General features: G+C 38.3%; 2 protein-coding genes across 2 annotated transcripts in view; one reads left to right on the top strand and one right to left on the bottom strand.

Moving 5' to 3' along the window:
* The window catches only part of LOC135936700 (protein YIPF1), a 32247-nt gene extending 28034 nt beyond the window's left edge, over positions 1-4213 (top strand). Inside the window, exons 2-7 of the mRNA XM_065479615.1 lie at positions 1587-1665; positions 1742-2035; positions 2089-2205; positions 2852-3006; positions 3065-3247; positions 3994-4213. Of these exons, the coding sequence (XP_065335687.1) occupies positions 1620-1665; positions 1742-2035; positions 2089-2205; positions 2852-3006; positions 3065-3247; positions 3994-4098 (900 nt within the window). The 5' untranslated portion in view covers positions 1587-1619 and the 3' untranslated portion in view covers positions 4099-4213. The remainder of the gene's footprint in view (positions 1-1586; positions 1666-1741; positions 2036-2088; positions 2206-2851; positions 3007-3064; positions 3248-3993) is intronic.
* LOC135936698 (inositol polyphosphate-4-phosphatase type I A) lies at positions 4209-15502 on the bottom strand. The gene is made up of 20 exons (XM_065479612.1): positions 15363-15502; positions 15042-15169; positions 14488-14565; positions 13966-14124; positions 13806-13912; positions 13548-13644; positions 11949-12103; positions 11708-11895; positions 10689-11036; positions 10471-10631; positions 9764-10152; positions 9492-9711; positions 8646-8984; positions 8366-8597; positions 7786-8011; positions 7549-7728; positions 6980-7139; positions 6728-6928; positions 6486-6621; positions 4209-5805 (listed from the first exon to the last, which is right to left on the bottom strand). Exons 2-20 carry the CDS (start codon positions 15157-15159, stop codon positions 5544-5546), a joined length of 3756 nt encoding a protein of 1251 aa, XP_065335684.1. The 5' UTR covers positions 15160-15169; positions 15363-15502; the 3' UTR covers positions 4209-5543.
* Between the last annotated feature and the right edge of the window lie 276 nt (positions 15503-15778).

The following is a 15778-nucleotide window of genomic DNA, read 5'->3' on the forward strand; positions in this document are numbered from 1 at the left end:
TTTATCACGCTCTTTTCTTCATTTTTACAAATAATACAATGGTGCAATAATAATTTTAAATTAGTAATGATTTACCTTTGCTATTTTATTTTTCATTAAAACTTTTATTAGAATCGTATTATAGACAAAAATACTCATGTCGTTGAAAACTTGCGTCTTTTTTCCACTGAAATTCCTTTTGCACGGCAGAAGAAGCCATTATCATCTTCGGTAATTTGGGTTATGTAATGAGAGTGAAGAATTCGAAACGCCGTCGGCGCTCCGTGTTCTCCTTTTCAACAGAGAGGACCTCTTTTTTGCGCCCGAAATAAGACGCTGTCTCTTTCTCATTCTCATCAGGGGGCACCACCGAAATACACGCTAGACAAAATAGATTTACAGTCATTTTGTTCTTTAAAGATTGCCTCTAAAAATTAAATCAAATAAATAAAAATTTAAATTTGCTAAAATTGAAATTTTCTGCGTGGATGCAGTAAAATTAAATTATTTTTATTGTTTGCATTGGTCCTCAGATTTGGACGATATTTTCTGGTTTAGTCTTGTGTCGCACCCTAAAAATCGAGCTAAATTTCCTTAAATTCATCAGTTGCATAAACCCTAAGTGTTCGAAGCCACCAACAGATGGCTCCACCGTAGACTTTCGATTTTAAGGCACCTCCGCTGCGATTTCAGACTCAATCTAGCTACTGTGCATTCTTCAATTAATTTGCTATTTTTTAACGTGCTGAAAACCAAAATCGGTTAAACCAATCGCCGTAGAATCGTGCAAAGCTATTTTTTGAAATATAAAATCTTTTCCAACGTTTCTGCGGCGAATGGCTGGACTAATTTTGGTTTTCAGCACGTCAAAAGAAATAATTTTAAGTGAAGTATGCATATTGGCAGGGTTGAGTCTGAAATCGCAGCGGAAGTGAGTTAAAATTCAATTTATTACAAAAGTCTACAGTGCCGTCATCTGCTGGTGGCTTTGAACACTGAGGGTTTATGCAACGGGCGAATTAACAAATGTTAAAAATAATAATTCGTCCTGGTCCGCCTGGTCCCAGTAAAATTGCGCAACGTTCGACAAACACCCAAATTTTCATTGTCGAATTGATTGTTGGCCTTTTCTTGCAACATGGAAATTCGCGTTTGATTGTTGAAAGTTGCGCAATTTTTCCGGGACCAGGACGAAAATATTATTTTTAACATTTTTAACAGGTTTTTTGTTTTGAAAAGATTGGCGATCGAAGCTTTTTATTTTGCCATGCTGTGTAACTGCGTTAAATCTGTCATTCCCGCGTGTCAAAGGGTTAAATTAAAGGGACCAATGAGTTCAAACCCTTAATAACCGGTTAAGGAAGCAAAACATACCGGTCAATCAGCAATGAAATCGTGAGAATTAACATTAGACAGTAAAATACCGGTTTAGCTTATGAAAAATTGACTGCACAGCACAGCAAAACATTCCGCCCACTTTCTTGCTTCTTGTCATTTTTCCCAGCTGATAGTGTATACGCAACGCACAGAGTGACAACCCCGTCAGCAATATCAGAATTTTCGCCTCAAATTCCATCCTAAATTTCGTTTCCATTTTCCTTCTGCAGATGTGTCGGTGGAGCTGAAGCAATCGCAGCAGAATGGCAAACAACGACAACAGTTTCGGTGCTCCCTTTGAGTTTCAAGGTATTATTTTGTTTTTAATTTTTCCTGCCACCTCACAGGCTTATAATTTATATTATTTCTCTATTTGCATAAATAGATTTCATCCACACAACCCCGCAGACGAATGTGGCCGAGCTGGACGTGGTGACCTCCGTGAAGGAAAAGTCTGCAGGCTCGTCAAACGCCTTCGAAGATGCTGGACCAGCCGGCGGAGAAACCGGGAAAGACGCGCCCGAGACCGCGGGAGGTTCTTTCTGGACCTTTGACTACTACAAAAAGTTCTTCGACGTCAACACGCAGCAGGTATCGGACAGAATCGTCTACTCCATGGTGCCACGTTCAGGGCAGAACTACCTCGAGACCTACATCAGGCCAAAAGCCGATTTATACGGTATATTAAATCGTTTTGGGACTTTTCTGGAAGTTTGATTTTGTTCTTCAAAGGGCCTTTTTGGATAAGCGTCACTCTGGTCTTCACAATTGCCGTCAGCAGGAATATGGTCTCGTATCTTCAGTTTGTCGATGACAAAGACCACCACTGGAAGTACCAATTTCATACAGGTAAATCAACAATATTATTGAGAACTAAACAAAAAATCGAATTTACTCTGGCACAGCTTTTCAAAATTAATTTGCCCGCAATTATCACAGCAAATAATATTAAAATATTTAATTCCCCTGCCTAAACAATTTAAAAATATGTATTATTACATTTTTTAAATAACATTATTTGTTTATTTATTATTTTTTCCTAGCGATATTAAATCTGCCTGTGGTTTATATTTTAACTAGTTAAGATTCATGTTCTGTTTTATTTTTTATTTATAATAATAAAATTTTTGGCTTTCAAAATTCAATTTTACAATTATTGGTATTAAAAACCAATGTTATCAACAGTAAAATTGGAAATATTTTTGAAACATACACACTTTTGCCAGGAATTTTACCCCATATTAAAAGAAAATTGTCTCCAAAGCGTCAAAAAGTTCCCAGCTGAATTAAAATAAAATGTTTTGCTGAATTGGTGTTTTAAATTTTATTTGTTCGCGCGGGAGGTTATGGAATTAGACCAACTACGTATGAATAGATTTCATTTCCGAATAAAGTAAAAATTTTAAATAAAAATCACAGCCATAAATTCATATTTCGATTGAGTTCTATAATTAAAAAAAAACTATTCTCACATGTTTATAATTTAAAATTTCAGTATCATACGCTGCGACTGCGATATTCCTGTACGCGTGGCTGCTGCCACTGATTGTGTGGGCGTGCATGTGGTGGCAAGGAGGCCAGAGCAGGCTCAGCGTCCTCGACATCCTCTGCATTTACGGCTACTCCCTGGCCATCTTCATTCCCACCTCTGTAACAAAATTATCCCTTTTATCCAATTCATTTAAATTCACTCCCATTTTTCTTACAGACTTTGTGGATAATCCAGATCGGCTGGGTGCAGTGGACGCTTTTGTTGGTCGCGGTTGGCCTGTCCGGGACGGTGCTGCTGTCCAGCATCTGGCCGGCCGCGCAGGACGCCAGCAGGGCCATCGCAGTTCCTCTAGCAGTCGTCGTTCTGGGGCTGCATGTGGTTATGGCGGCTTGCTTCATGGTGAGCCTAACCTAGTCGGTCGCCAAAATAATTCATTTCCTCTCGCTTACTGTTGATTTGTTGCATTTAATCCAAACCACTTGCTTAAAAGTATATTTTGTAAAGTTACTGAGTATTTTCCAGTCTAGAGTTCGACTTATTTTGTTTTTAATTTAATGCTTATGTATTTGAGGAGCAATAATGATTAAATTTGTGTTTTGTTCATTAAGAGCTTTGAGAATTAATTGCCACCCAAAGGTATTGGGCAAATCTGCGACGCTAGACCATTTTTTACAATCCTCGATTTAACAAAGTTGTCAAAGTTTACCAGACTTTTTACTATTTAAATACAATAAAGGCTATTTTTAGACGAAAATGATAGATTAGGTGGAAAAATTTAGTTTTTTATCAACGTGATTTTAAATGTTGAGAGTAAGATTCAGGAATTTAAGTTGGTCATTTTTAATCCCTTTGACGTCTGTGAACGCCATTTAACGAATTTTTTAATTCTAATTAATATAATGGCTGCAGCAAATCGACTAAAACTACATAATTTGGTAAAATCGTTTTTTAAAAAAAATAACACGGAATATTTAAATTTTGACTGATAATTTAATCAATTATTACCCATTTCTATTTTACCACATTTGAAATCCTTTCTTCACTATTTTTCTTACTTATTTAATCCTATTAATTCTTCTGCATCCTCTTTTTCTCACTACTTCAGCATGAACAAATTTACGACTCTTTCACTCTTTTCACTCCAGATTTTCTTCTTCAATGCCACAAGTAGCGACTTTTCTCCTACGTCACCTCCTCTGTCGACAACAGTGCATGAAGCTATCGGCTCTACCGCGGCTTCAAAAATCTGATTTCCTGTTTGTTGTGCTTAAAAGAGTAATTATTATTTCATTCCATTCGGTTGCGTGGAATCAGTTATGTGATTTTGATGTGTACATATACAAATAAAAATTCGTGAAAATTGTATTAACAGTGATTTATTTTTTCTGCAAGGCTCTAACAAGGTAAGATTCCTCTGAAAATGTTAAGAACTACAAAGATTTTGTCGTGTATATGTGTAAATAGCACAATATCATTGGGGATAAACATGACGAATCGAGTTCTAAAAAATTCAGACGCTATGAATTAGATACATTAAGTAACAGAGAATGTGATAGTTTCGAACAATAATCAAAGCGTTGACTGGTGCTGCTAGCACCGATTATACATTCACAAATAATATTAATAATAATCACAAGTGATTTGATAAAAAGAGGTACATAAATCACATTTTTTTAATTTTTAATAAATACAAGCGATAGAAGTATGACCAGAAAAAATTACTTAAGTAAGGCAAAAACGAGTGTGTGTGTTTGTGTTTGTAAAGATAAGTCAATGGTTAAAATGTACTCGTGAATGAGCAAGTTTTGTGCTCTGTAGATCAGTACTTTTGTTTTGTCGTTCAGAAGGTGCTTTTTAACACAGCTGCTCTCAAAGGACGTGATTTGAGCACCGAAAATCGTATTTTTATATTTTGGCTGGCCGTTTCAGACTAAAAAATTCGATTGAAAGACTAAGATTAAAAAAAATTTGGAATTCACTTATAGAGAATTTATTTAATTAACAAATACTAAAGCTGTTGACAGTTCTAAAAGTGGATCTAAATAAAAAAATCAATCTTATTGTTATATTTTTTATAATAATCTACGTTAATTGGGAAATAGCTTTAATTTTCCCAGGTAACTGTTCAAATTTTGAGAAAATCAGCTCCAGAGTCTGTATGAAATTCAAGCAAAGAGAAGTTAGTGTTTCCCTATTGACACCCATGATTATTTATTCCATCAGAAGGAAAATTTAGCTCATAATTCGTAAACTGCATAAAAATCAATGACTGAACTATTTCATCTTCAAAACATTTTGAAAAACCCGAAATTTATTTGTTACTCAACCTTCTTTAAAATCATTGCAAATTCTAGAGCTGGATGTGTGCTAAATTTCTCAAAAAGAAATAAATTTATTTCGTCAGAGCTGAAAATGCAATTATTATTAATTAGTTATTTCCCTAAAAAGATCCACTTTAGGTCAAATTATCATGACATTATTTGTCTCTCTAGCTTTAAACATAAATAATTGTGGTTAAACCTACTTAGACTCAGTTTTAAAAAGAAAATGTGCACTCAACCAGCCAATCTAATCAAGTTTTTGGTGTTCACGTCACGTTCTTGGCATCATGCGCGATTCAGCCGAAAAAGGTTGACAACACTGACAGGCTCCTCTGGCGCTACTGATCGGAAGAGGGGGAGAGAGGGGGGAAGCTCTACGTTTCATTGGATCCGTAAGTACCTGCCGGAGGTCTGTACTGCTTGGGGAAGGTGAGAAGCTGAAGAGTGTTGAACGCGTACTTGCTGACGCCGATGTTCTTGCGCGTGTTCTCCATGCGGCAGCCCTCGCTGCGCAGGCAGTCGAGCGCGCGCTGCAGCTCGCCGTCCGACAGGTTGTACTCGGACAGCAGGATGTTGCACTGCTCCAGGGTCACGGCCATGCCCGTCCGGTCTTTGGCGCTTTTGCAGCTCGTGAACCTGGATTTCCACATTGGATTTAATGCGTTAAAATAGACACGGTCGTGAATTGAAACGGATTTTTCAAAAAGGAGTAAAATTTTTTCCAATATATAAGGTATCTGAGCGCATGCATTATTTCCATCTCAAATTTGAACAAAATTGGAAAGAAGGGAAGAATTTCCAAATAAGAACCATTATTTAACTAAGAGCGTCCATCGGGATTATTTTTTGTCCTGTGTTTACGTTTTCCTGAGAGTAATTTCCTGGGTTCAACCTGGTCCTGGGATTTTTTTTTAATCAGAAACGTAAAAAACTTCGAGAAATCCCGGCTCGCTTGACGCCATTCTATGCAAAAATGTCTCAAAATTTTTAATTAGGATTAGGTGTCAAATTTTAATTTTAAATTAAAAATAATCATTTTTCTCTTCTTGCTCTGGGCCGCGCGCTAAGTGTGCAGCACGCACGCAAAAAGGAAAAAGCCATAATTGTTAATCTATTATTCACTGTTACATGTTACTAAATTTTACCATTGGGATTGCTGTGCCAAGAAAAAATAGAGTATTTCCCAGCCTGATGGACGCTCAAATTTATAAATGGTAAATTTGCAAACAAATAATATTTAACTCTGATGGCAAGTCCAAAAATTAAATAACTAAATAAAATTAATTTGACCATCATTTTTGGAGGTTAATGCTTACCTAAGTCCGCTCATCGCCCTGCAAATGGTGGATGCCAACTGCAGGATTTCTACGTTTTTGGATTTTTTGTTGTGCACTGCGGTCTTCAGTTTTTCTACAACGCTAGCTAGAGGTGGAGCACCGTATGAGCTTCGCACTGAAACGAAATCGTTATGAGAAAAAAACAACCCAAAATTCTTAAATTGAAAAATCGGTTAAATAAATATTATTATTATTTCTCTCATTACTTTCGCGGCACTTACATCCAGGTTCGTTGTAGCCGGAGAGACTGGAATCACTGATTTTCTTGTATCGATTGTAATAGTCGTTGAGCCGCTCAAAATTGTCAATGTTGCTCTTCTCCTGCGGTTTCGTTTTGCCCAGGCCTTCAGCCAGGGTTGCCTTCTCATTAATTCCGATGTTGAAGAACACCGGAGTGACGTTGAAAGATCGATTAGCACCAGCTGAAAGCCAACTTCAGCAACGGAACGGCAAAAAATCAAGCAAAATCTCACCTGGCGGCGGTGGAAGAAGGGACATGACGACCTCTGGCACTGGCACGATGACGTTCAGTGCCGCCCTCGAACCGGTCACTCTTGGCACAATGTTTGGTCTGGTCTCTTGGGCCGAGCCAGCAGGCCGTTCAGTGCTCGCGTGCACCAGAGTAAATGTCACCTAAATAAAATATGATGAAATTAGAATAAATTGGAGGGATAAAATGAAAAATTGCATCAGTAAATATAGATAAAACGCATTTTTCTCAAAATTTCAGCCCATTATTCCATGAAGTTGAGCCTGGGAAAATAAATAGTAGAAATAACCCAATTAAAATTGATGGGCACAGATTATTCTAATTATTTAATTCTTTTCCTTTTTACATATTAATTACTTATTTATATAAAATGCGCCTAGGGTTGCATATACTTACCACTGGTTTTTACCAAGTTCTTGCGCAATAAATAAATTTATTCCATTTTTCCCATGTGAAAATCTAAAATTTGCGGTTGGAGTGGTCAAAATATCCTCTACTTTGCAAGGTTTATCTTTTGAATTGCTATTCCGTTCGTGAAAAAGAGGCACTCACAGTGCAGAGGTCTTCAACTGCCACGACCATGTCTCCCCACATGGCAATCTCGTCGCCGTGGTAGCTGAGCAGGGCCTCAAACTCGACCAGCGGCCCAAGTGTGCTTAAGACTAGAAGGAATTTTGGGTCGGGCTTGGAGCACCACAACTTGGCCATCAGCCCTGTCACCAGCGACGTCAGCTGCGCAAATAAACAAATTAAAAAACCAAACTTCTTTCAAAATTGAGGATATTATACCGCTTGTGAGAAGCAAATGTCCCTTCTGTACTGAACGCTGCACGCCTTCATAGCTGCCCTCGAGTCCTGCTGCACCCTGAGCACGGAATGTGTGAGGCGTGCCGTCTTCAGCAAGCCATCCATCGCCTGACGCAGTTTGCGCATCGGCGGTCGTAACTCGGCCGCCCAATCAACCATCGCCGCAAAATCCAAGCCTTCCGTAAACTTGTTTATGCGCTTGACGTTCCTGAAATTTATAAAAATCACGTTTTATAAATTAAAAAGTTTTAAATCCAATAATTTAATTTTTTCCATTTTCTAGCAGATAATTTTAGTTGCCATATATTCAAAAGCTTAACAAAATATATTTCATTTGAACTGTGATACTTTAGTTTCCTTGAAGAAATTTATAAAGTTTTTTTTCGCGCAGAATTTATTTTAATACATAAAGCTGCACAAAAAAAGTAAAAAAACTTTTAATATAAGTAAAATATAGTTTAAGATTAAATTATTTATGAATTAAACCTTAAATAAAGATATGAACCCTAAATTTAGTTCCATATCATTCCTACGATAAATTTAAATTTGTTTAAAATATTACCCATCGGAATCTTTGATGCCCTCGGAGGAACTGGAATGCGAGGAAAGTTTCCTGGTATTTTGCGTCCTGAGCCGGACGGCGGGACTGCCTACTCTGCCGCAGAGAAACTTGACTTTCGATACCAAACACATCATAGAAGCCTCGATGTTGAGCTGCGTCAGGTCCCACGGTTCAGGTTCGTCCGTTGGCTTGTAGTAATTGGCGGTGGGAGAGTTGCACATGGCCTGAGTATCTGATACAAAATATGAAAGACTGATTGATGAGAATCCGATTAAATTACCTAGGAACTGTCGCGATATTGACTCTGGACCGCTGTCCGCGGGAATGATCTGTTTGATTTCGTCATCAAGCTTTTCCAGGTCGGCGTTGAAATCATTGCGAATTACGATGTCGACGACGCTGTTCTCCTTGTCCTTTTCGTTTTCGCCGCTTGGAGAGGCGTCGTCGTTAAGACTGCTTTTGCTACTCTCGTCGTGATCCAGGATCTTGATCACGGTTTCTTCAGTTTCACAATGAAGCGGAATTTCGAGCAAATTGTTGCCGTCCACCAACACCGACTCACCAACGTGGACGATTTCAGCGGTTAGAGTGTCGCCGTCATCAGTTGTCCAGCAGTTGACTGGAGATTGAAAGGGACATTATTTATTAGTGCGCTTGGAATTTAAACTGATCTAGGACAATTTGCAGCAGGATTTAATTAACATTATTTTTCTTTACAAAAGAAACCAAGCAACATTTTTAAGATTATGTAAATTAAACAAATCCCGAAATTTCCTGTTTCTGATAAAAGAAATCCAGATTTCTTGGCAACTCTTGTTCTATAACTTTCCAGCTAAAAAATCCTTTCTAATCTCTTGCCAGGATGTTTGTCAATTTTTTTTTAATTATTTATTCCTTTTGCAAAACGCATTTGGATTTTAATTTGTATGTGACCATTTATGAAATTTTATGATTTTAAAGATATTTTAACTTAACACCGTTTAACACAAATAATTATTTTCTGGTTCCTGTCCAGAATTTGAGTAGAAATCCACAATAATTTCAGTTTAAATTTCCTGTCCTTCTATTTTCGTTCAGTTTACTTAATTCTATATTCTATTAGTCCAAACTGAAGAGTACTACTTACTCAATCGAAGCCTCTCGTCGACTGGCGTGCTCAAATCAGGGCTGAGAAGCTCGTCCTCAGGCAGCGGCTTGAAGTTCAGAAGTTGTTGAGTAATTCGGCGATAGGGCGTGAGAATATCAGCTTTATCACATTCCAGGGTGGAGCTAACTTTGAACTCTTCCAAGAAACTCATAGCCTCCTCGACCAGACTCGTGTCCCACAAGCTCAGCAGAATTTTCGTCTAATTTTAATTGCATTTTAATATGTTACCCTTAAGTAAAATCGAATTTAACCTTTTTGATTAGCTCCTCGCAGATGGGAAGCATTCCCTGCGTCTGCTTCTCCTTGGCTAACTTCATTAAGCTGCGCATACTCTCGACAACCTCGCGTCTCAGCTGCTTGATGGCCTGCACGGCGTCGTGCGCCATCGAGATGCGGCTCGGCCCCTGATCGTCCTCGTTGGCGTTCGACTCGGCCTCCTTGATCTGCTGCAGCAGCCTCAGCAGCCCGCCGGCCTTGCACTTGTTTGCGTGGCTGGTGAAGGCGCCCACGGTAATGACGTCGTAGAGGCCGGTGCGCCGCAGCGTGTCGTTCTGCACCCACATCCGCTGCAGGTGCAGGTTGATTGGCACAAATTCAAGGGAGCGATCATCTTTCTGGCAGCTTGGTTTGAAGTTACGATCTGGGCAACAAAATATTAATAATAAGTTCAACTTGTAAGAAAATGTTTAAAATTATATTTGCTGATTTATGACATAAAATAGATTGATTTTTGCAAAAAAAGTTAAATTAAATTATACACGAAATATTAAAAATCAATGAAAAATTGATCCTCAACTTATTCTTGATTTCTAAATAAATGATAAAACATAAAACCGCAGCAAGTTAACAATAACCGCAATTTATGATAAATAGTTCCTTTCTAAAAATATTAGCATTTAATATTTTTATAAATATACACATGGCTGAACACTTCATCCCAAAAGTAAAATTTTAATACCCTTGTTATTTTGGAGATTCTGCTTTGCTTGCGAGTACATGTGGAGGAGGTGGAGGTGTCGGTCGAGTAACTGGATCTGCTTGGAATGCCACGGATCGCGGAGCTCTCCCATTCCAGCGACCTCCTGGAGCAATTCCTTCTCATCATTTATCCAGAGTTGCCTGAAGCATTGACGAAATTAGCTAAAATGATCTAAACTTTAACTGAAATGAGATTACAGGAGTTGTTGAGGAAACGTGAATGATAATCTCGACTCGGCCATCATTTCGTGGACACAAATGTCTCCTCCGAGGCCCGAGTGAAATCGGTATGTGCGAATGAACGGTGACGTAAATATCTTGTTCAGCTCTCCTTGCTGCGGAAGACTCAATTTGGTGCCCAGTCTTGAAGGGAGAGAATAAGAGCGGCGATGCGAGTAAACTACTGCGTCCGGCTTCAAGGGACTTTTGCACGGGGTCGACTCTGTGCTGGTGTGACTGTTTTCCACCTTCAAGGTCCAAGAGGTGGCGGTGACAAACCCGGTGGTGTAAGCCTCGATGTTTGGAGTGATTGATTTCAATGCGAGCCTAAAATTTAGTCATTTTTTATTGACAGTCTATTGAAGCAACGCTCTAGTTTCTGGCAAAATTATTGTTATATTATCGTGTTCTAGTTGTTTTATCAAGTTAAATATTTTAAATATAACAGAGTTTGTGAGTTGTGTGGTTCCAAAGGTTAAAAATTCTTGTGAAGAACGAATTAAAACAAGTTTTGAACTCAGTTTCCGTCATCCATGATGATATTATTATATTACAATTAGAGGAGATAAATATATTAATTATTCATCATCTTTTATTTCCTGGAAGTCCCACAGTTTCCGAGTTGGGCTGGGAAAAATGCAATTAGCTCCTAAATGGTTCTACAATAAATGGCAAGAAATATGAAATTTCATGAGCTCTTAGATTGTTTATATTTTATTTTTATATGGTTAACAATAAATTTAAAGCTTACAAAGCCCATGGCAAACAATTACGGATAAATTTAAGTTTTTCTCCAAAACTTAAAAATTACCCACAGATTGATTTGTACTATCAAACTTTGTCAATGAATCAAATTTCATCCAAACTGAGCAAAAACTGTATTTTAAAATCAATTTTGAAATTGTTTGTCAATTTTTTTAAAATTTCCCTGTCGACTCATAAATTTTCCACCAGTGTACAACGTCGCATCCCTCGTATTTCAGTGTAAATTTACTAACCTGACACTGCAGCCAGCGTCGTCCTGGATGAGTTGTTTCAGCTGCAACTCCGCCCTACCTAGCAGCGTGGCAACCTGCGAAATAGGCTCCCTCACGTTGTACAGAGATATGCGCAGTTTTGATTCCCTAACTAGACCATCACTTGCCCTCAAAGCCACCGTGTGCAGAAAGTTTGGGTTGCTATTACACTGGAAATGGATGCTTTTAATGGCCGGCCGAAAGTATTTGACATAAATTTTACCTTAACAACCTCAGTCCTTGCGTACTGAACCCACCGACCCTCGTATGGCATGAAAACGTGAAGACATAACATTGGATTTGGTGGCTTTCCGTGGCCATCACACAACAGATTGTCACAGGAGAAGGAAACTTCACACAAAGGAGCCTCGCAAGGATCTGTAAGAACGTGAAAAGTGAGCGATTTTTCAGCATTGTTTTTATTTAGTTGATTAATTTAAGATTCCAATAGATAATTACACACAATGAAGCAAAATGTTTAAGCAAAAACTAATCTGTTTCGAGAGCTTAACTGGTAATTGGAAAAATGGCCCACAATCCTCCTAAATTATGAATATTCTCAACTTTTTTTCATTATATTTTAAGATGGTTTGCTGTTGTAATAATTACCTTGTTGTCTGCATAGACAGAATAGCCTACTTTTGATTTTTAAAAAATCTATGAGAGGTTTACACATTAGAAGAAACATTTTACCGCTCTCATAGACAACGTTTTCTTGGGTTTGTTCGATTTAAAATGTGTTTTTGGTCAATTTACTAACATTTATTTCTTTGCAAGATTCAATATTTGTTTCATTTGTTTAATCAGTGTAACTATTGTCTCTTTAAGAGATTTGTTGCGATTTATACGCTAACGTAAAATTTGAAAAAGTAGATTTAGAGTCCCGAGTTAATTTAATAGTTAAATTTTAGAAGTATTATTACAAAAAAATCAATTAATTTTCAAGTATTTCCCCAAAAAAAGTATCGGTTTTTACTAGAGGTCTCAGCAAAGCCAGCTAATTTTGGTTCACGTGGTATGCCTAATTGTTAGCTGCGACATCCACACCATTCGCCGGAAAAAATGCTCTGCTCTCGGCCTAAAATTTGGCGTTAGCATTTGAGCCAGCCTCTGAAATCTGAGACCTCTAGATTTTACTCCTTTCCCTGCTAAAATGGTCGTTCTCCGAGATGGAAAAGGAGAATGGTCATTTTATTTAGGGAAATTAATTATCCTTGGGATCGAAAACCGACCTAAGATATTTTTGCAACACTTATTTCCTGGACTTTGCGAGACTTGCGTAAAAATCAATATTTATTTATATCCCCCTTTTGATTAAAATTATACTGATATGGCACGAGTATAATTTCCAGACCGAAAATATTGAAAGCTTTTGAGGATAATCCAAGATTCCAAAGCATATCTTACAAATAATAGATTGTATTCCACATTTTTGGTAATTTAGTTTGTTACATGGTTGATTTAAATTCCCATATAATTTCAGGCCAAAAAATGGAGTTAGTCAATAGCTTCACTTAACCTTGAACCCCCTCTTGTGAGCCAAAAATAAATGCGTCACATGTTTGCAATTATTTTAAAATGTGTTGCCGTCAGTGAGATAATTACTCACAACAGCGGAAAATCGAGAAAACATGTCCATATCGACAAGCACCTAAACAGTTTTGATAAGGCTGTCTTTCCAGTCAAAATAACTGTCGCTCAAACCCACACAAAGTAAGCAGTTGAAGAATTATGTTGTGATAAATAAAATAATGTTGATATTAAAAATTCGAAACTGCCCATTTTTTCAATGAAAAGATCTAAACAACGCTGATCCACTTACCAATTAATCTTCCACGCCTAGCTCTCCAAGTATTAACCTCAAGTTCAATTTCTCGGCCTCCGTACCTCAGGTCGAGTTCTTGTTTCATAGCTGAAATCTGCAACGCGATTCGTTTAAACATGATCATCACATGCAACGACTGCTCAACACAAACTAGACGATATTATATTAGTTTATCTCAAGGTTAGTTTGGAGTATTTTTAACTTCCGTTTCGTTTCAATCGTAAACCGCAACAAGAATGTTTGTTGACAACGTACTTGTGCTCGCATGGTCTCGTATCCTGCCAGTTGCAACGCGGCCACCCATCGGTCCCGCTCTTCCACGGTCAAAGCTGCCAGGTGCTGGCTGACGCCGCCCTCGAAAACTGCAAAGAGCGAATTTTAGCACTTCGATCCGCATGCAAATATTATGTCTCACCGAGGGCGAATCCGTAAGAGCCGTCGTTCATGGTTGCCGGCTCGAGTTTAATCGTGCAGCCCTCGACCAGAATAACTCCAGCTGGCTCAGACCACTGCTCTCGAGATTTGAAGTAAAAAAGCATGTTGCCCCGCAGCCGACACCATCGCTCGCTGCTGACTGGAAAAGCCGGGAAAATCGTGTCAGTGCATGACGGAGAGTAAACGCGATCGGCCAGAGAAGTGTTTGTTGGTGACACTAACAGTGCAGTTAGTCCAACGTTTCTAGATATTTGTTAACAGCGAAATTTTGGTGAATTTTTGGTGCCAATTTTGTTCAAATTATATTTAATTAAAATAGGAAAACGCTGAGGTTAATCTGCAAAGTTGAAGGGGTTAGAGATGAGTGAACGAACGAACGAACAAACCTTGCACCGCACACCAAAGAACAAACCGGCGCCACAATACATACGAAACAACATGCAAGCCATGCACAAAACCACCTTTGTTCCAACTCTACCAAATTTTGTCACTTGCAAAGTACCTCTTTTGGCAGATCCAACACAGATCAGGTTGCTAGATGAATTCCTACTTCTTTGCTTAATTTTTATGCTGTCTTTACCTTGAATAATGTTGTTATGTCAGTCGGAGTAAAATAAATCAATGACGAGAAAGGTTAATAATTACAAGGGGGAACAAAACACATGCAGAAACGATCATGGATTAAACTGGTCTTCCATTAAAACAGATTCGGGTTTTTTTTATGAATGGAACGAGAAACACCACAATCATTAGTCAAATCACACACAAAGAGTTTGGTAAAACTTTAAAAGGGTAATTTCACTGGGTTCCACCATTCATTTTTGTTTGCACAGTCCATTCTGTATTCCAAAATTTTAATATTAAATATATAATATGTAAACGTGCTTTCATATATTTATATGTTGTATATATGTATCATTTCAAAAACATGCTGACCAAGAATTAACACAGCAAGATTATGTACGCAAAGGTCCGCTAGATAAAGAATGCAAAATTGATATTTTTTTTTCTTAATTTCAAAAAAGTTCTCTGGGTTAGTCCATCGTTGGAACTCACTTTCTGTCCTTTTGAAAAATCCATCTTGGCGCTCCTTAAGAAGCAACACCCCTTCCTTGTCGAAATTCTGCGAGGGTTGTTTCGCGAAACTGAACATCTCCTGCTTGTTGAACCGCATCGCATCTGCTCTGGAATGCCCGAAATTATTCCTATTAGGCGGCGAAAGTTTCACTCGGTGGGCGGCGATGTGACAGAAAGGTCCACGAACCCGACTTGCGAAGAATTTCATTTCGCCTCCAGGGGTTCATGATGTCATGCATATATTAATCATACGAAAAAAACAACCGAAAAGGCGAATATTCGGACGACGAGCCTACTTACAAATCACAGCTGACGCTCGACAGCAAAGTTTGGTCGGCGGAAGCGCCGAATTCGCCGCGGAAACGAAAATTTCGACGTCGATCTATGGATTTATGTGTGCCATGTTTGTATTGTGCTACGGAGTGGGCGTGGCGAACAACATACGTTGATCATTTTTGCTGCAACTGGCGGGAAGGGAAAAAGGACTACATTCACAAGAACATGAAATAAAAATCAAATTAAAAAAGATTAAGGCTCCAATCATAATTCATTTTTAGATTCAAATGAAAATCTTGCTCCAAAGTAGAAATATTGAACGGTTTTTCTTTATTTTCCATTCATTCAAGCATTTTTACCATTTTTAGTTCTCAAACACAGCAGGTAGAGAACGGGACAGGTGCAGCTCCAGCGATCATCGTGCCATCTGGTGGCCAATC

This window comes from Cloeon dipterum, chromosome 2 (assembly GCF_949628265.1).
Source record: "Cloeon dipterum chromosome 2, ieCloDipt1.1, whole genome shotgun sequence".
Classification (NCBI taxonomy): Eukaryota; Metazoa; Arthropoda; class Insecta; order Ephemeroptera; family Baetidae; genus Cloeon; species Cloeon dipterum.

What these genes read in the sequence shown, in the direction of transcription:
- LOC135936698 (XM_065479612.1), bottom strand. Translation starts at nt 15,159, where the DNA reads ATGCGGTTCAACAAGCAGGAGATGTTCAGTTTCGCGAAACAACCCTCG. An exon ending in ACGAGACCATGCGAGCACAA is followed by an intron (nt 13,645 to 13,805) that starts GTACGTTGTCAA and finishes ATCGCGTTGCAG; the next exon opens with ATTTCAGCTATGAAACAAGA. An exon ending in CGACGAGAGGCTTCGATTGA is followed by an intron (nt 8,985 to 9,491) that starts GTAAGTAGTACT and finishes TTCAATCTCCAG; the next exon opens with TCAACTGCTGGACAACTGAT.